This window comes from Microtus oregoni, unplaced genomic scaffold, assembly GCF_018167655.1.
Source record: "Microtus oregoni isolate MIOR12 unplaced genomic scaffold, Mior012 000043F_ref0000047, whole genome shotgun sequence".
In the NCBI taxonomy this organism is placed as follows: Eukaryota; Metazoa; Chordata; class Mammalia; order Rodentia; family Cricetidae; genus Microtus; species Microtus oregoni.
In genome coordinates this window covers 1,384,861-1,403,883 of record NW_024543210.1, presented here as the reverse complement: position 1 = coordinate 1,403,883, position 19,023 = coordinate 1,384,861, and the positions used below count along the sequence as shown (strand labels likewise).

Here is a 19,023-nt window from a genome sequence, read left to right as displayed (position 1 = left end):
CTGCGGTTGCGGATTGGGCTCCGGCGCTGTCATAGCGCCGGCGGGCGGGGCGGGGTGGCGCCCTTTCTGGGCTCGGCGCGGGCGGTGGTGTGAGGGGCTCCGGCAGAGACATGTCCTCGGGGGTGGCCGCGCGTCGCGACGCCAAGAAGCTTGTGCGCTCGCCCAGCGGCCTGCGCATGGTGCCGGAGCACCGCGCCTTCGGAAGCCCGTTCGGCTTGGAGGAGCCACAGTGGGTCCCGGACAAGGAGGTGCGTCCTAGCCCCGCGTCCAGAGCCAGAGCCTGGGCGTCTCCCGCCTCCGCCCGCGGGGCGCTCGGCCGCGGCTCCCGTCCAGCTGTCCCCGCCGTCCGTGGGGCGGTTTCTTTTCCTCGGCGGTCATTGGCTGCGCGGTGCAGAGCCAGGGGCGGTGGGGCGGCCGCGCTGTGGGCTGCGCGCGAGTGCAGGGCTGGAGTGGGTCTTTGGGGGCGAGGGCTAGGGAGTCACCTCCACCTGCTTGTGCAGTTGCGGTGCCAGGTAATTTGCAGTCTTCGGAGTTCTGAGCTCTGCAAAGCTTGGCCACTTGGGAGAAAATGGGAGCACTTCCACATTCCATGCGAGTTTATTTCCGAGGGAATTAAATATGTTTAAAAGGCATCCTCGTACTTAAAACTTTTTACTTTGATTTATTCGTGTGTGTTTGCGCCTTTGCCCCAATGCCATAGCGCGTGCGTGTACATTCAAGAACCATTTGTGAAGGAGAGTTTTCTTCTTCCACTGTGTGGGTCCCAGGGATGGAACTCGGGATTCAAGGACTATTTGTGGAAGAGAGTTTTCTTAGTGGGTCCCAGGGATGGAACTCAGTTCTCAGGTGTGGCCACACATGCCTTTACTGCCTTTACTTCGTGAACCTTCTAAGTTGACTCTGGTTAAGTTTACTCATTCATTCTTTTTCCGTAAAGTGGGTCCTTACTATATTATATAGCCCTGGCTATTCTGGAACTCAATACATAGATCAGGCTGGCCTAGGACTGAAATAGATCTGCCTGTCTCTGCCTGGTGCTAGGCATGCACTTAACTGTTGCTACGTAGACTAAGTGGGCCTCGAACTCACTGATATCTTCCTCCCTCGGCCCCCTGCATGCTGGAATTAAAGGTATGCTCCACCACACCTGGCCACCTCCCAAGTTTTTAAAGTTGGAATCTCTTCTTAAAGCTCTAATCAGCTGCTCCTCTCCCCTGTGGACCTCATCCACAAATGGGTGAGGCCCCCACAGCTTCTTAGAGCCAGGGACAGCGAGCATTGGGGGCTGGAGAACCTGTGCAACCAGCTGCCATTGGGCTGCCCTTGCTGCCACCCCTCTCCCAACTCTGAAATTACTTGAGAGTCCCAAAGAGAAACTTCATGTCAGACGATTGCTCTCTGTGTCTCTGCCCTCCCTGGCCGTGCGATTTCAGCCCTGCATGTTACCTTTGCATTAAGTATCTGTACACACAGATTGTTCCCTTCTCTCGTGTCTGTAAAGATAAGCGAGCACAACACCGCGTGCTCCTAACGCCCAGCCTGGTCTGTGTAGTGAGATCAGAGCAGCCTGGACCACACAGACACAGAAAGGGAGGGGGATAAGGTTGGGGGTGCAGCTACGGAGAGTTTATGGCCAGTCTGGGCTACATAGCTATTGCTGGGGAGATGGCTTTAGTGGGTAAAATTGCTTGCTGAGAATGCGGCTCAGTGTGACACCCAGAACTAGGCAGGCTAACTGTCTGCAGAGAGCCTAATAAAGCACGGATTGAAATGGGCACGTGGGGAGGCTGGTGGAAGAGTCCAGTTGGGGTGGGAAGCCATGCTTGTGGGGAACAGGAGTGTTCTTAATATTGCTAGGCCACTGGCTGTAGACTAACTTTCTCAAGATTTTTCCTCTTCTCCAAGGAGCCTTTAAGTTAAGATGTTTTTACCTGATGAAATCTCTGTATGACACTATAATTCACAGTGTTTCTGGTGCGTCCCCATAAAGTCTGGCCTGGCAGAAATGCCATGTCTGTGCCAAGATGGGAGGGGAGGTTCTCTGACAGGTGACTGTACCAAGGAGGAGGGCATGGGCTCTGCGACTGTCTGCGACTGTCTCTGGTCAGGCAGAAGGGCTGAGGGCGGGATGGAGGGGCAGGCTCCCACAGAACCTCAGAAGGTAGGGTAGAGAGGGGTTGCTCAGGAGGATGCGGGAGAGTAGCTGCTCTACAGTCCAGTCAGGAATCAGGCCTTAGCTCTACTTGGCACTTGAGAACCCAATTCAGCCTTATGGGACAAAGAATGGGGATTTGGAGTGCCTGCCAAACCTGGCTTAGTGCTGACCGGGGTGGAGGTGGGGGTGGAGCTGTGCCTGTGATCTCAGCTGGTCCTGGGGGAAGGGTGGTTCTTGGCCTGGCTAGGAAGAACTGGGACTTCACAGTGGTTTTCCAAGGATCACAGTGTAAAGTTCACCTTGTGCTCTTCCAAAGGCTGCAGGAGCCTCCCTCCCTGTGTGTTCTAGTTCTGGGACCAGTGGCTCAATGACAGAGGCTTGTTCCATGGCTGAGGAAGTTCCTGCCCTGCTTCCAGGCTGTAGCTAGTGTCTCAGTTCATTGTCTTTGAGTTGTTTGACAGCTCTGTAAACTAGAAAACCTGATAGCATCATTCTCAGGCAAACTCATTTCTTCCTGTGTATGTCTGCTCTTTGCTTTCTTGTCTGCAGGCTTGGTGCCCACAGAGGTCAGAAGAGGGTATTGGGTCCCCTAGAACTGGAGCTACGAGCCACCATCTAAGTCCTCGGTACTGAACCCAGGTCCTCTGCAAGATCAGCAAGTGCTCTCAACTGCTGAGCCATCTCCTTAGCTCCTCCTAAGCTGTGTTTTTTTTTAAACAACCCATTGGTGTATATGTGTTGGTGTGTGTGTGTGTGTGTGTGTGAGTGTGACTCGAGACCAGGCTTCAGTGTGTCTCCTTCAGTCACTCTGTCTTAACTTTTCCAGATGGGATCTCTCCCTGCATCTGGAGCCACCTCTTGGCTGGCTGCCCAGTGCACTCCAGGGATCTGCTTCTTTCCACCTGCCTGGTGCGGGGATTGTCAGGTGCAGGTGGCTGTGGGCATTCTGGGATCTGAACTCAGGTCCTCATGCCTGAGTGGCAGGTGTTTTACCCATTGAGCCCTCTCCCTTTTTCAGCTTTATCATTGTGTAAGTGTGTCTGGAGTGTGTATGCGTGTGCACATGCCTGCAGGTGTGTATGTACCACCCTGCACATGTAGAAGTTAGAGTACAACTTTTTCATGCTTATTCCAGACCCTTCCTTTCTCTTTTTAAAAATTTATTCTTGTTTTCTGTACATCGGTGTTTTTGCCATGGGTGTTGGGTCCCCTGGAACAGGAATTACAGACAGTGTGGGCTGCCATGTGGGTGCTGGGAATTGAACCCAGGTCCTCTGGAAGAGCAGTCAGTGCTCTCAACCACTGGGTCATCTCTCCAGCCCCAGAGGACAACTTTTGAGGGTCAGGGTCAGTTCTTTTCTTTTGCCATGGGGTCTGGGGTTGAACCCAGGCCTGGCAGCAAGCGCTTTACCCATTGAAGTAACTTTCTGTAAACAGCTACTTAAGCTTCAGTATTGAGGCTACATTCACCTGTGCTTTCCTGTCTGCTGTCAGACGTCCCTGAAGGTGCAGTGGACGGCTGGTTCCGAAGCGCTGGGGTGTTGGGTTGCTAAAGTGTGCATTGTGGAGGGAAGGCAGACTCCATCTTCCAATTTCTCCGCTCTAGGTTTGGTTTTCCCTGGACCCTTCTTGTTTCTTGCTGGCCAGGGCTGTCTCACTTAGCTGGAACACCTTCTGAGTGGGTGCCATGAGTCAGGCGTGGTGACCAGACCGACAGTGAATCACAGCTGCTTGGGGACCTGATGCTGGGGAGGGCAAAGGTGGAGGTTTTCTGGGCGCACCCACTCTTACCTGTCCTGTCCCTTTGTTTCCTGACTAACCAGCTCATTCCCCATCTTGGGACGGTAGAAGCCCAAGGCACCTTAGGGGCACAGGAGAGTACTGCAGCCTGTCCTGCCCATGCCATGAGTAGTGTCTGTCCTGGTGGGTTTGTCTGTCCAGCCTTAGTGTCATAGTCCACTTGTTGGCGTGACATCTGTCAGAAACCAGCCTTGATGGGATTCACACGTTCCAGAGTAGGGGCGTTTGGATTAGAAGTGTTAGTTAGGAGGAACAGAGATATGAAAGAATACAGACATAGGTAGAACAGGGAGGGCTGTCCACTGAATACGCTCATGTTTATTTTCTTATATTTTTGGTTGTGAGCCTAGCCTTTCACGGCTGAGCCATCCCTTCAGCCCGCCCATGTTTAGTTTCTATCCGCTTATACACCCCAATCCAAAAAGTGTTGGAGGTGGCAAAAGACTGCTTTAACATGGCACGAGGACAAGCAGAAGAATTACTTGCTTCAGTATTTGAGACATTAAGCCGCTATTTCCCAAGTTAAGCATTCCGATGTTTTAGGCAGGACATGCAGCCAAGTTTTGTGTAGGTAGCCAAACCTCCTGTCTTATCCTTGAAGGAGCAGGAATTCTCTGACCTTTAGTCAGGACATCTTGTTTGTAGACACTCCTTAAGTCGGACTTGTCAGTAACTTTAACACAAGGCTTCAACTCTCTGACCTTCAGTCAAGGTGGAGCAGACCACTTCTGTGGGCCCCCACACCTTGGCCAGAGGCTCAGACAGCAGGTAGGTCTCTTGGGGACACTGCACTAGCTGATTCTGTCTCTGCCCTTGGTCTCCTCTGTTTCTGGGCCATGTGTGCATGGTCCCTAAGCTGCTGGCTGTAGGGGTTGACTAGTTTGCTCTTGGGTCTCAGTTCTGGGGTCAGTGACCTGCAGCAGATCTGTCGAGTGAGAAGCCTGCTGCAGACAGCTCTGCTGCCTGAAGAGAGGCAGTGGGTTTGGGCTGTGTTGTAGTGCATCCTCTGGCCTCCTGAAATAGCTGTGTCACGCACAGCAGAGGCTTCAAGGCCCAGAGAAGGGAGGAGCCGCAGGAGCTGGCCAGCTCCCCTGGTGTCTGCTCACCCCAGGCAGGCCCCTCACTGACTCTGCTGATTGATTATGTGGCAGGATTTAACTTTTACAGTTTTATCCACTGTTGATTCTCTGTTCTCTTTTCCTGTTAAACTGTTAGGCTGATAATTTGAAATTTCCTTTATTAATGAAGCAACAGGAAATTATTCTGTTTAAAAATCTGTCCATTTTCAGAACAAGCACACTGGTTATTTTGCGTTGTTGTGTTTTGAGACAGTCTTACTATGTATCTCAAGCTGTTCCCAAACTCGCTACGTAGCAGTGAGTAGTAGCTTCGGGCTTGCAGTGATCCTTCTCCTGCCTTGGTTTGGGATTATAGACTAAGCTGGGAGTGTGAGGGGCTGAGGAGGGAAGCCAAGGAGCAGAAGGAGGTACAGGAAAGGCCTGTGACTGTGGGTGGTGGCAGAGGGTGAAGCCGCTTTTAGAAGGGGAGTGAGGAAACCCAGATTGTATGCATGGCTGTCTTGGATGGACTCAGGAGAAGAAGCTCCAGGAGCCCCTGTGTTTTTGACCAGTCTGACAATGGGATATTGCCTTTGGAGTTACCAGCCATTTGCTATTTCTTGCTTTTCTCTACCTATGTTTATTTATTTTTCCCACCTCTACTTTTTAAAAGAAAAAACCAGTGATGGTGGAAAATGAAAACAGAAGGGTCTTTCTACCTTTTCAAACCTAGGTGTGGAAGAGGCCAAAGACAGAATAGAGATATCTGCATTAAGAGGGTGCCAGAGAGGCCTAAGGTGTCCCTTGGATCCTGGGACCAAAGCCGTCTTGAGACAAGTGGGACTGTGAGGTAGGAGGAACAGGGATTCTAGAAGGGGCTACAGGTTGTATGTACCTGCAGGGAGGACCCAGTACTCATGGGAGCCAAGGGCATCAGGGATGGGGTGGGCAGTATTAGCTGCAGGTCTGCCAGGGGAGCACAGTCGGGGAGCCCAGCGATGACATCGCCTCTCGGGCCAGGGGTTTGCTCACTCAGCGGTAAATGTGTCACACTGAATCCTAAATATTTTACTACAGTGTGTGTGTATGTGTGTGCGCGCGTGTGCGTGCTAGGTGTAGCGGAGTACATCTGTGATTCCCCCACACCAGGGAAGCAGAGATAGGCAGATCGAGCCTGGGATCTCTGACCAGCTAGCTCAGCCTGATTAGCAAACTAGTCCACTGAGAGACCCTACCTCCAAAAGCACCCAGGGTTGACGTCTGGTTTCCACATGGGAGCACTGTGCACACGCACTCCCAGCCCCCCCATGTTGGCCTTCAGTTGACCTGAATATAGCATACCACCATGCCATGTAAGCTGTTCTCTAATGGTCGTGTGTTGTGTTCCAAGCCAAAGCTCTTCTGTCATGGCTCCCTGAGGCCAGGGTGGCCTAGGGACTATAAAATAGAGCTACTGTCAACAGAACTGGTGGTGCTGCAGCTTCCTTGTTAAGTCACACTGTGACCCCGGTGTAGTCCTTGTAATGGACACGTGAGTCGTCTTCATAACGTGTGGCGTGCTCACCAGCTGACAACTGCTGACTGGCTTTTAGACATCTCCAGAGACTGGGATGGGCCAGACATGGCCTCCAAGGCAGGAAACCAGCATAAGAGCAGCGAGGCAACAAAATGCTGGCCACGGGATCTCAGAAACTAGAAGCTCAGTGTGGCAGTCCCATGGCGCTCATTGGAAGAACTTCAGGCAATCTTGGAAACTCTGTCCTTGCTGCAGTGATGCCCCCAAAGGGTCTCTGCTCTCCCACAGTGAAAGGACATTGAGCATGGCCCCAAGGACTCCTAAGAACCACCTGCAGAGGCTTGGTGCTGAGAAGGCGGGCCTCCTCTATCATATTGTAATTTACTCTAAGCAGCTATTCACTTGTGTTTTGTGGAGCACACATGTGTCAGCCTAGCTGGGCACGTGATCTGTAGGTCCAGGTTCAAGAGAAGAGCTGCAGACTCTTAGGTGATGTTTCCATGTTCAGTGCCACTTCTCTGTGTGGGCATCTTCCATCCAGAATCTGCCTGTGACAAGGCCAAGAACTGGAATAGGTGAGGCTCTCAGTGGGGAAGGAGGAATCCTCCAAACATCACCGAGCTGACGTAGCAGGGAGAAGAGAGGAGAGTCTCTAGCACATGTAGGTGGCAAGGACCTCGGATTGGTGGGTGACCATTGGTGAGGCCATTCAGGATGAGGTTCTATTCTGTGTGGTTCCAGCTTCACCCAGACCTGATGGCCTGTGCAGCAGGAGGTACCTAGGGCCATATGGATCCTGTGTTCCTCCCTCCCTCTTGTCATGTTGCCATGACAGCCAGGCCCATGGTGGCCAGGCTGCAGCCGTACATGGCAAGCCTCTAATTGACCACACTGTGCTCACCAGCAGAGCCAGAGACTCGTGAGTAGCTGCCCTGACCCCGTGCCAAGCATGCCAAGCTTTGTGAGACGGCACAGCCCTGTCAGTGCTGAGATCTGGAATGACCATTAGATGAAAAGGTCTTGGTCAAAATATGGCCCACTCAGTTTTTAATTTTGTTTCTAGAATTGTTTTTAAGATTTCCTGAGAAGAGCAGGCCAGTGAGCCATCTCTCCAACCCCATAATATACCCACCCTCCCTCCCTCTCCTCTCTCTCTTTCTTTTTCTTTCTCTGTCGCTGTCTTTCTTTCTGACAGGGACTCACCTATGTTGTAGCCCTGGCTGTCCTAAAACTCACTTTGTAGAGCAGGCTGGCCTCTAACTCACAGAGCTCCGCCCGCCTCTGTCTCCGAGGGCTGGGGTTAAAGGTGTGCACCACTGCCAGCCCATTAACGCCTTTTCTAATCCCATCTCTCTTTTAGTATCTAAGACATTTTTGGTCTTCTCTATCTTCCTTCTTACTGGAAGGCAAAGGAATTGTTTCCTAATTTTCTGAGAAATCGCCACATTGACATCCAAAGTGGCTGTGCCAGTTTTCACTCCCACCAGCAATGCAGGAGTGTTCCCTTTTCCCCACAACCTCTCCAGCATAAGTTGTCATCAGTGTTTTTGATCTTGGCCATTCTTACAGGTGTAAGATGGAATCTCAGAGTTGTTTTGATTTGCATTTCTCTGATGACTAAGAATGTTGAACATTTCTCTAAGTGTCATTTTAGATTCCTCTGTTGAGAGTTCTCTGTTTAGGTCTGTACTCCATTTTTTTTTATTGGATTATGTGATCTTTTTGGTGTCCAATTTCTTGAGTTCTTTGTATGTTTTGGAGATCAGACCTCTATCTGATGTGGGGTTAGTGAAGATCTTTTCCCATCCTGTAGGCTGTTGTTTTGTCTTGTTGACCATGTCCTTTGCTTTATAGAAGCTTTTCAGTTTCAGGAGATCCCATTTATTAATTGTTTCTCTCAGTGTCTGTGCAGTGTCTGTGTTATATTTAGGACGTGGTTCCCTGTGCCAATGTGTTCAACTATACTTCCCACTTTCTCTTCTATAAGGTTCAGTGTGGCTGGCTTTATGTTGAGGTCTTTGATCCATTTGGACTTGAGTTTTGTGCATGGTGATAGATATGGGTCTATATTCATTTTTCTACACGTTGATATCCAGCACTACTTGTTAAATATGCTTTCTTTTTTCCATTTGGTATTTTTTGCTTCCTTGTCAAAGATCAGGTGTTCGAAGATGTGTGGATTGATATTTGGGTCTTCTATTTGGTTCCATTGGTTCTCCTGTCTGTTCTTATGCCAGTACCAGGCTGTTTTCAGTATTGTAGCTCTGTGTTTGAAGTCAGGGATTGTGATGCCTCCAGAAGTTCTTTTATTGCCCAGGATTGTTTTGTCTTTCCTGGGTTTTTTGCTTTTCCAAATGAAGTTGAGTACTGTTCTTTCGAGGTCTTTGAAGAATTCTGTTGGGATTTTGATGGGGATTGCCCTGAATCTGTAGATTGCTTTCGGTAGGATTGCCATTTTTACTATATTAATTCTGCCTACCCAAGAGCACGGGAGATCTTTCCACTTTCTCGTGTCTTCTTCAATTTCTTTTTATTTTTATTTTTTAAGATTTATTTATTTATTATGTATTCAGTGTTCTGCCTGCATCTCTGCAGGCCAGAAGAGGGCACCAAGTCTCATTACAGATGGTTGTGAACCACCATGTGGTTGCTGGGAATTGAACTCAGGACCTTTGGAAAAGCAGGCAAAGCTCTTAACCACTGAGCCATCTCTCCAGCCCCAATTTCTTTCTTCAAAGATTTGAAGTTCTTGTCATACAAGTCTTCCACTTGTTTGATTAGAGTTACTCTGAGATATTTTGTTATTTGTGGCTATTGTGAAGGGTGTTGATTTTCTGATTTTTTACCCAGCACTTTTATCATCTGTGTATAGGAGGGCCACTGATTTTTTTGAGTTAATCTTGTATCCTGATACATTGCTGAAAGTGTTTATGAGTTGTAGAAGTTCCTTGGTAGAATTTTTGGGATCACTTATGTAAACTATCATATCATCAGCAAACACTGAGAGTTTGACTTCTTTTCTAATTTGTATCCCCTTGGTCTCTCTTTGGTGTCTTATTGCTCTAGCTAGGACCTCAAGAACTATATTGAATAGATATGGAGAGAGTGGACAACCTTGTCTTGTTCCTGGTTTCAGTGGAATCGCTTGGAGTTTCTCGCCATCTAGTTTGATATTGGCTGTTGGCTTGCTCTATATTGCCTTTATTATGTTTAGGTATGTTCCTTGTATCCCTTTTCCCCCCAAGACCTTTATCATGAAGGGGTGTTGTATTTTTTTAAATGTTTTTTCAGCATCTCATGAACTGATCATATGGTTCTTATTTTTCAGCTTGTTTATATGGTGGATTATGTTGACAGATTTTCGTATATTGAACCATCCCTGTATCTGTGGGATGAAGCCGACTTGGTCATGGTGGATGATGGTTCTGATGTGTTCTTGGATTTGATTTGGTAGTATTTTATTTAGTATTTTTGCATCAATGTTCATGAGTGAGATTGGTCTGTAATTCTCTTTCTTAGTATTGTCTTTCTGTGGTTTGGGTATCAGGGTAATTGTAGCCTCATAAAAAGAGGTTGGCAATGTTCTCTCTGTTTCTATTGTATGGAACAATTTGAGAAGTATTGATATTAATTCCTCTTTGAAAGTCTTGTAGGATTTTGAGCTGAAACCATCTGGTCTTGGGCTTTTTTTGGTTGGGAGACTTTTGATGACTGTTTCTATTTCTTCAGCAGTTATAGGTCTGTTTAATTTGCTTATCTGGTCTTGATTTAATTTTGGTAAGTGATATTTATCCAGAAAGTTGTCCATTTCCTTTAAGTTTTTCAATTTTGTGGAGTACAGGTTTTCAAAATATGACCTGATGATCCTCTGTATTTCCTCCGTGTCTGTTATGTTTCCCTTTTCATTTCTGATTTTGTTAATTTGGATATTCTCTCTCTGCCTTTTGTTTAGTTTGGATAAAGGTTTGTCTAGTTTGTTGATTTTTCTCGAAGAACCAACTCTTTGTCTCATTGATTCTTTGTATTGTTTTCTTTGTTTCTATTTTGTTGATTTTAGCTCTCAATTTGATTATTTCCTGCTGTCTAGTTCTCTTAGGTGAGTTTGCTTCTTTTTGTTCTAAAGTTTTCAAATGTTCTGTTAATTCACTAGTGTCCTGGTCTTATGAGCTTCATGTATCCGGTTAGCATGGCTTGTTTCACAGTTGAGAAAGAGAGCAGTGGTCCTTGCCTGCTGTATGCTCCAGCGTTCTAGTGTGGAGTGAGCAGCTCAGGCTCACTATTGTATGGAGTGAGTTTGTGGAGAGAATGTTCTTAAAGTCATGGTGACCCTTGGCAATAACCAGCTGGTCCCCAGAGTATCTGAAGATATTTGTGTCCCCTGGGTCTGACAGCACTGGGTCATCTGGAGAAGATAGTTTTTGTTGTGGATCTTGCACCTCTGAGCGGGATTTATACAGTGTGATTGGACTCTGGGTTGGGAGAAGCGTCAACATGGCACAGATTTAGTGGAGTGAGGAAGGCAGGCAGGCACTGGGAGAGCAGTGAGCAGTGCACCCACCACCCTAGCCCAGATCCTTCATGCCATCCTAGTCTGTACCATTCTTCTACCTCTGAATGTGCAAATTCCATGTGCCAACAGCCCAGTCCCAGAACCTTCTGCTTCTCTGCTGCGTGTGTACGCCTGTCTGCTTCTGTCCTGCGTGTGTAGTCCTGTCTGCTTCTCTCCTGCGTGTGTACGCCTGTCTGCTTCTCTCCTGTGTGTGTACGCCTGTCTGCTTCTCTGCTGTGTGTGTACGCCTGTCTGCTTCTCTGCTGTGTGTGTACGCCTGTCTGCTTCTGTCCTGCGTGTGTATTCCTGTCTGCTTCTGTCCTGCGTGTGTACGCCTGTCTGCTTCTGTCCTGCGTGTGTATTCCTGTCTGCTTCTCTGCTGTGTGTGTACGCCTGTCTGCTTCTGTCCTGCGTGCGTATTCCTGTCTGCTTCTCTCCTGTGTGTGTACGCCTGTCTGCTTCTGTCCTGCGTGTGTATTCCTGTCTGCTTCTCTCCTGCGTGTGTACGCCTGTCTGCTTCTCTCCTGCGTGTGTACGCCTGTCTGCTTCTGCCCTGCGTGTGTATTCCTGTCTGCTTCTGTCCTGCGTGTGTATTCCTGTCTGCTTCTGTCCTGCGTGTGTACGCCTGTCTGCTTCTCTCCTGCGTGTGTACGCCTGTCTGCTTCTGTCCTGCGTGTGTATTCCTGTCTGCTTCTGTCCTGCGTGTGTATTCCTGTCTGCTTCTCTCCTGCGTGTGTACGCCTCGTCTGCTTCTGTCCTGCGTGTGTACGCCTGTCTGCTTCTGTCCTGCGTGTGTACGCCTTGTCTGCTTCTGTCCTGCGTGTGTACGCCTGTCTGCTTCTCTCCTGCGTGTGTACGCCTGTCTGCTTCTGTCCTGCGTGTGTACGCCTGTCTGCTTCTCTCCTGCGTGTGTACGCCTGTCTGCTTCTGTCCTGCGTGTGTATTCCTGTCTGCTTCTCTCCTGTGTGTGTACGCCTCGTCTGCTTCTGTCCTGCGTGTGTACGCCTGTCTGCTTCTGTCCTGCGTGTGTACGCCTCGTCTGCTTCTGTCCTGCGTGTGTACGCCTCGTCTGCTTCTGTCCTGCGTGTGTACGTCTGTCTGCTTCTCTCCTGTGTGTGTACTCTGAGGACATGCCAGGCTGCACTGGGCCTCTCATCCTGCTCTGCTCGAGCTGCTTCTCCCAGACCCCAGCCAGGTGTGCATTCGGAATCAACTTTGTGGTCAGTTATCTAGAGACGACTTCCTGAGGGCTTTTCCTTTGTCTGTAAAGCAGGGCTGTCATGCCCTTTCCTCAGCGAAGGCCATCGACTGCTGTGGAGTGTCCTGTTCATCTGCAGCGCTGAACTCTGACTCCTGTCACAGGATGAGGGTGAAGCAGCTAGAATGAGTGGCCCCTGCACCTTCTGAATCTGAACTCTGCTCCAAGTCAAACTGTATGCCTTTGCTCTCCACAAAGTATTTGCTGTCGGGCATCAGGCCAGGCCCTGTGTGGGACACCTGAACCTTAAAGCTGCTGTCCTAACCTAGAGCCCTGGACTGTGGCCTGACCAATCTTGTCTAGCTTCTGAGCTGGACACTGAACTCGGGCTGTCCTCCTTGCTGTTCCATAGTCTGCCTCTGCAGGCTGCTTCTACTGGCAGAAAGTTGGCTTTCTTAGCAGCCTTTCCTGCACCTCTTGGCTCGGCCTCAGCAGTGAGCCAGGTGACACAGCTGGATCATAATACTGTGTTATGTTCTCTCCTAGTGTCCACGATGTATGCAGTGTGATGCCAAATTTGACTTTATCACCAGGAAGGTAAGCTGAGGCTGTGGTGGTGGTGGTGGTGGTGGTGGTGGTGGTGTAGGTATGTGTAGGATGGGAACCAGTACAATTGAGTTCTTTCTGGGGAAAGCCCAGTTCCTCAGAGGAACTGGATCTTACAGGCCATTTTAATACCCTGTTTCAGTTACTCGTGTAGCTCCCCAGATGAGTACGGAGCTCCCAAGGAGGCTCAGAGACAGCATGTGCTGGGCAGCAGGAAGTCAGAGGAATTAAGGGCTTGGGTTGTCGTTGAATGATTGAACCGCTCACCTAGAACGTACAAGACCCTGGGTTCAAATCCTAGCAACACACATACATATAGGTGGGGGTGGGAGACTCCTTTGGTCCATTTTTCCCAAGTGAGGCTGAGCTCTGCTGTGTTTACCCTGGGCACACACAGCTGCAGATGCATTCAGGGGTCTTGGCAGTACTGGCCGGCAGGCAGTCCTAGCGCATCTGTGTTGACTACTCACTGCCCAACCTTCACCCTCACCAGCACCACTGCCGCCGCTGTGGGAAATGCTTCTGTGACAGGTGCTGCAGCCAGAAGGTGCCGCTTCGGCGCATGTGCTTTGTGGACCCAGTGCGCCAGTGTGCGGAGTGTGCCCTGGTGTCTCACCGTGAGGCTGAGTTTTACGACAAGCAGCTCAAGGTGCTCCTAAATGGTAAGTGACAGCCTGTCCACTTGCCATGCTTAAAATGTAGCCTGCTCCAAGATGGTGTGTCCTGCCCTCCTCCTCTACTTTCTTTTGGACCTAGAGATGGAAATGTTCTAAGATGTCAGTCTGACTTACTGGGCGCTGCCTCAGCAGCACCTTCTGCAGATGGAAGGCTGTCGCTGGTAGTTAAGTCTGTGTGGCCATGGTCCTCAGAGGCTTGGAGACAAGCTACAACAGGTGCAGATGCTGGTTCTGAAGCACATCCAGGAGCACGAGGGAGAAGGGAGTTCTTTGGGGTGGGGCCTGCCTCCCACAGCTCTGTACAGCTGCAGGCCTGTGTGCATCCCACAGCCAAGGGCCAGCCTCTTCCCTGCCCAGTCTTGGCCCAGTCTGCTCTGGAGTTATCTGATCTGGGCCTTGACAGTGACGAGTAACAAAATTCACAGCTCTGTGCATTTTTATGTGGATGGCTACATTATGTCTGTGCACCATGTGTCTGCCTTATACCTAGAGAGGTCAGAAGAGGACGTCAGCTCTCCTGGAACTAGAATTACAGGCAGTTCTAAGCCACCATGTGTGTGTTGGGAATTGAATCTCGGTCCATTGAGAGAACAATGCTCTTAACCACTGAGCCATCTCTCTGTCCCAAGTGGTGTTTTTTAAGCTTTTGAGACCCTTAATTCATTATTGCCTTTTTGCCTGGCTGAAGGGGACCCTTAACACAAAGCTGTTGTGTGTGCCAGCCTGTCCTCTCCCCTCTGGTAATGGAGGAGGAAGGCTTTTCTGGCCCGAGCGCATGGAGGCCCGGAGATAAAGCAGCAGGTCCTGTGTAACCGGTTTGGTTTTGTCTTCCAAGGAGCTACCTTCCTTGTTACTTTTGGGGATTCAGAGAAGCCTGAGACTATGGTTTGCCGTCTTTCCAACAACCAGAGGTAAGAGACAGTGTTCCACTGGCACGGGGCAATATTGTCATAGGCTTCAGGCCTCAGTCTCATGACTTTTGTTTGTTATAGGTGCCTGATTCTGGACGGGGACAGCCATCACGAAATTGAGATTGCACATGTCTGTACTGTGCAGATTCTCACAGAAGGCTTCACTCCCGGAGGTACATGCCATTCCTGAGCAGGAGGGTCTCTAGTACTGATATGGGCAACAGGAGGTACTGCACTTGGTCCCAAGATGGTCTTCCGTGCTCTTCATTGGGACTTGTGTTAAGTCTAACTTTAGAACCCACCGGGAGGGGAGGGGGATAATGAGAGGAGATTGGCCTGATGTGCCCGTGGCATCCTGTCACGGATCGCCTTACTTGGTGTAGATGGCCTCCAAATGCAGTATCTGAGATTCCAGACACAGTCTGTGGTGTGGCTGATTCGGAGCCTCCCCTGCAGGCATCTGTGCAGCCAAGGCCCTTGGTGAGCTTCAGTCTTAGCTCGACCCCACTGGTGAACTGCACATCGCACATTCTGAACCTGCAGATCTGACCTAACGCACCTTCTTTCCATTTTCTGACTGACTCTCGGTTGTTTCTTCTTTGCGCTGCCTGCCTACCTTCTTCAAGTAGAAAAAGACATTCACACTTACACCAGCCTCCTGGGGAGCCTGCCTGCCTCTGAAGGTCAGCCTCCACCCTCCCTGGGTCACTCCTTCCAGCATGCTGTGGTATCTGTTCCTCCTCTAGCCCCTTTGGGTGGATTCTGAAATTTAGGTTCATTTCTTTTGATTAAGAGAAGCACTAGGTCCAGTATATGAATCTATAAAGCGTACGAGGAAATGTCGTGACAGCATTAAGTATGTTTGCTCAGTTCTTTCCCAGGGAGAAGTTATTCAAGAGCTGACAAGCCAGCCCGCAGTCGGCTGCGGTCAGGTGTGTAGGTAGTTCTTTGCTGATCAGGCACCAGGCATATGCAGTGGGCAGCAGTTTTCATCACTGCACCCAGTAGCTTGCCTCCAGGGATCCCTGGCTCTCAGTTCCTCCATCTCAGTCTCTTGAAGGTAGTGGTAAGAAGGCCCCGGCTAATGGAATGCAACAAGGAGGTGCAGGAAGAATTACCCTAGTGCCAAGGGCAGGGTCACCAGAAGTCTAAAGGTCAAGAAGGTCTGCATGTGTATGCCCATGCACAGGCCTAGTGTCTTTAGAGAGCAGGGCAATCTGTTGGATCCCTAGGACTGGAGCTACAGATGGTTGTGAGCCACCGTTTGTAGGTGCTGGGAACTGAACCCAGGTCCTCTGCAAGAGCTGAACGTACTCTTAACTGGAGAACCATCTCTCTAGCCCCCATGGTGGGGCTAAAATTTTGATGGCCTTGCAAAGCACAAACCAGCCACAGCCAACAGTTGCCATAGCCACATTTCAGAACATTTTTATTTATGAAGGCTGATGGTAGACGGCCCAGATAAAAGTTCTGCACAGCTTGGCAGGGCAGCCCGGCCGGGCCTTCCAGTGCGTTTCTAGGCATCTGAATTGGAGCACAGTTCAGAAGCCTCTGCGTAGACCCAGCCCTCAGCCAGAGCTTTCGCAGACAAGTCAGGCCTTTTCCTGGCTATGGTCTGTATGCTCAATTCACCCCACAGGCTAGTAAATTAGTGTCTGATTAGAGGTGGGTCATTTCTCAAAATGTTTTCCTTCTGGTCACCATGACTGACAGAACTGATCTACGTTTCAAGTGGCTTGTTCCTAGGGCAGAGCTTAAATTCAAATCATTATGCTTAGAGCAGTTGGTCATAGCCCAGAGATGGAGCTGTGGGTTGGCAGCGTTCTCCATGGGATCCTGAGAGCCCTGGAAGAATGGCACTTGACAGGGTAGCGTGGCATCGCTTCTGCGTTAACAGCCTGCTCAGCTGTGGTCTCTACCAGTGAAGTGAGGGCACATGTAACTATCTGTTTGGTTTATCTTCTGATGGCCAGGCTATTCCTAAAGTAGGTTCTGTACTTCACTGCTCTAGCTATGTAGAGCAGTTCTGTTCTGGTTGTGTGTGTGTGTACGTGTACATATGTACACACGTGTATGCATGTGGTTTCTCTTAAGGTTGGAAGGAGAATGCCGTGGATATATTAAGGCTTAGCAGCTTCCAGACTGCTGGAAAACAGGACTATGTAAAAGCTCGGTGAAATGGTACCATTAGTTTATCCTGGCCCTGGGGATCACAAGTCTTTTATATTCCTTTCCCATTTCTGTGCACATGGGGTCTTTGCAGAAGCAGGACCTAGTATCATTTACCACTGCATGTTTCCAACAAGGCTGCTTCTTGAGCACACAGGGCCCTAAGGTCTTACTGATCCTCATCTCCCTCCTCCAGCAGGCAGCACTCGAGCCACAGGCATGTTCCTGCAGTACACAGTGCCAGGGGCAGAGGCTGCAACACAGCTGAGGCTGATGGCTGGAGAGGATGCAAATGGCAGCAAGAGGCAGGCAGCAGCATGGCTGGTGGCCATGCACAAGGTACCAAGGGTAGGGTTGGGGAGGCTGAGCCCATGGAATTAGAGACAAAGTTTTTCCCAAAAGGTTGTCACACAGCTGGGACGTCCCTAGTTATCCCCTAAAAAGCACATAGGCTCATCTGTGATCAGGCTCAGAACCAATAATGCTTTATGCTGTTCTACAGGCTACCAAGCTCCTCTATGAATCACGAGACCAGTAACTGCAAGGGAACTGAGCTCAGCACATCAGGTTACAAAGTCCAAGCTGCTTGCCCTGCTTGAGCACTCAGGGCTCTGCTGTGTGTGTGCTTGGAAATGCAATTCAAGTATCTGGAAGCAGAGTGTTCACTTACCTAGTGCAATATGTACACAGTTGATTAACACTTTAAAGAAAGAGCTTATGTTGTAGTGTTGCTGGTACTTATCAGGGTTGGGAGAAACTGCACTACAGTACTAAATCAGTTTTAATATAACCTGTACCATGTTTATAAATTCCCAGGTTTATAAGAGATTTTTGGCCCTGTTCCCACAGAAACAAACTAGGTGGTGGTCATTCAGGCCCCTAGTTTAGCATTGGACCCTGCCTATCTCCAGTAGCCCATTTACAATGCCTTAGCCTGTTTATGACTCTCCACTTACTTTGTCACTTAAAGGGAAGGCATCACAACCGTCTGTGTTTTCTACTTTGCACTTACTATTTCACTTTAGTAAAATGACTGTACAGTAATTTGTATATAAAATGTATGATTAAAACTTATTTTGAAAGTACACAGCAGGCTCTGGCCTCACTTTGTGCAGCTGTCCTGCGTCCAGAACACAAGACTCACAGCCAGATGTGAGACAGCAGTTTATTGTGCACGTCACACAGCATCAGTGGGGTTGGGATGGAAGAGGCTGCACTCAGCGCCACCCTGTACAGTAATACTTGGCCGCTGACTACAGCACTGCTCCCAGACCTACACAGGGATCACACGTAGTTATGTACAAGACTCACATGAAAAATAAAGCCTAAGGGCTTGTGTTTCAATGAGGAAGAAACATTTCCAACACAATTCTGATAGTTTTCAATGGTCTAGTTGAAAAATAATCTTGGTGTATAAAAAGCCTGTCTACAGAGTTCAAACTTCAGAATATAGAGCTTGCCTCACTTGGAATGTGGCCACACTGACTGTATCCCAGTTTGCCTGGTGGCTTTACTGAACTGGGCACTGCCCAGCCGGCCAGTACTTACTTAGACTCGTCTTTTCCCAGACTCCTCTGTGTCTAACTAAGAACAGAATGAACTCATGCCACAAGGAGGCTAAAGATGACACTAAAAGTTATAGGAATCAGATGACCCTGTGCTGAGGTGTGCAAGTCCAGCCACAGCATGAGGTCATCAGGTTAGTTAAACACAACAGTTTCCAAATGGTCTCCTTTGGTAGTGAAAGGAAAGAAAATTTTGTGAGCGGGAATGTGAGAAAGAATGATGGGGTTTGAGACTTTCCAAGGAGGGCGGGGCTGTAGCCAAAGCTACCTGGTAGCAGCTTGCTTTTGCTGAAGGTCAGAGACATCAAACAGGAGAAGAGGCCTTTAGGCCAAGTCAATCAAACTCTGTCTTCATTGGCAACCGTCAGGATTCATAGTTTGAGGACTTCTTACTGGCAACAGGGGAGGAGGGTGTCTTAGAATCTGGGTATTTATTTGGATTTACAGTAATTGGCAAAAATGCAGTCCTCTGAAGGCCAAAGCACTACCTCTCCCAGTTACTGCAGACTGGAGAAGGGCCTCACTTGGGGAGCTGGGATTCACATTGTGGATACTGTCTGCTAAAGTGAGCACCATGAGACCGTCCTAGCTTCAGTTTTTCCAGGGCAGCTGAAATCTTCTCCAGCAGCTCCTGGGAGCCAATGAGACTGTGGTACTCCGGGGGACGTTCAGGCAAGTGTTCGCTGCCGGGGCTTGATCCGTGGATACAACTGGGAAACAACGGACAAGGGTTAGGGTCAAAAGATGACTGAGAGGAATTGGCCTACAGGTTTCTCTCCTGTCACCTCAGCATTCTCCCCAAAATGTGCTTGTTCAGAC

General features: G+C 49.3%; 2 protein-coding genes across 10 annotated transcripts in view; one reads left to right on the top strand and one right to left on the bottom strand.

Moving 5' to 3' along the window:
• The first annotated feature begins 54 nt into the window (after positions 1–54).
• Zfyve21 (zinc finger FYVE-type containing 21) lies at positions 55–17,724 on the top strand. Of its 6 annotated transcripts, none has more exons than XM_041633143.1 (8): positions 55–248; positions 12,823–12,873; positions 13,376–13,544; positions 14,395–14,470; positions 14,552–14,643; positions 15,100–15,153; positions 16,839–16,978; positions 17,142–17,724. In XM_041633143.1, the coding sequence occupies exons 1-8, from the start codon at positions 111–113 to the stop codon at positions 17,175–17,177; spliced, it is 756 nt and encodes a 251-aa protein (XP_041489077.1). In that variant the 5' UTR covers positions 55–110; the 3' UTR covers positions 17,178–17,724. The 6 variants fall into 6 exon arrangements, with proteins under 6 accessions (XP_041489077.1, XP_041489075.1, XP_041489076.1 ...); XM_041633141.1 differs by having other exon boundaries at positions 16,836–16,978; XM_041633142.1 differs by having other exon boundaries at positions 15,097–15,153.
• Positions 17,719–19,023, bottom strand: part of Ppp1r13b (protein phosphatase 1 regulatory subunit 13B) — a 74,288-nt gene continuing 72,983 nt past the window's right edge. For all 4 annotated transcript variants that reach the window (XM_041633136.1, XM_041633137.1, XM_041633138.1 and 1 more), the window contains one exon: positions 17,719–18,914. In XM_041633136.1, coding sequence (XP_041489070.1) covers positions 18,873–18,914 — 42 coding nt within the window. In that variant the 3' untranslated portion in view covers positions 17,719–18,872. The remainder of the gene's footprint in view (positions 18,915–19,023) is intronic.

Bases quoted from the DNA above. Each gene is read 5' to 3' on its own strand.
- Zfyve21 (XM_041633140.1), top strand. From the start codon at position 111: ATGTCCTCGGGGGTGGCCGCGCGTCGCGACGCCAAGAAGCTTGTGCGC. The intron at 14,644-15,096 runs GTACATGCCATT...ACCTTCTTCAAG, and splicing joins AGAAGGCTTCACTCCCGGAG to TAGAAAAAGACATTCACACT. The intron at 15,154-16,835 runs GTCAGCCTCCAC...TCCCTCCTCCAG, and splicing joins GAGCCTGCCTGCCTCTGAAG to CAGGCAGCACTCGAGCCACA.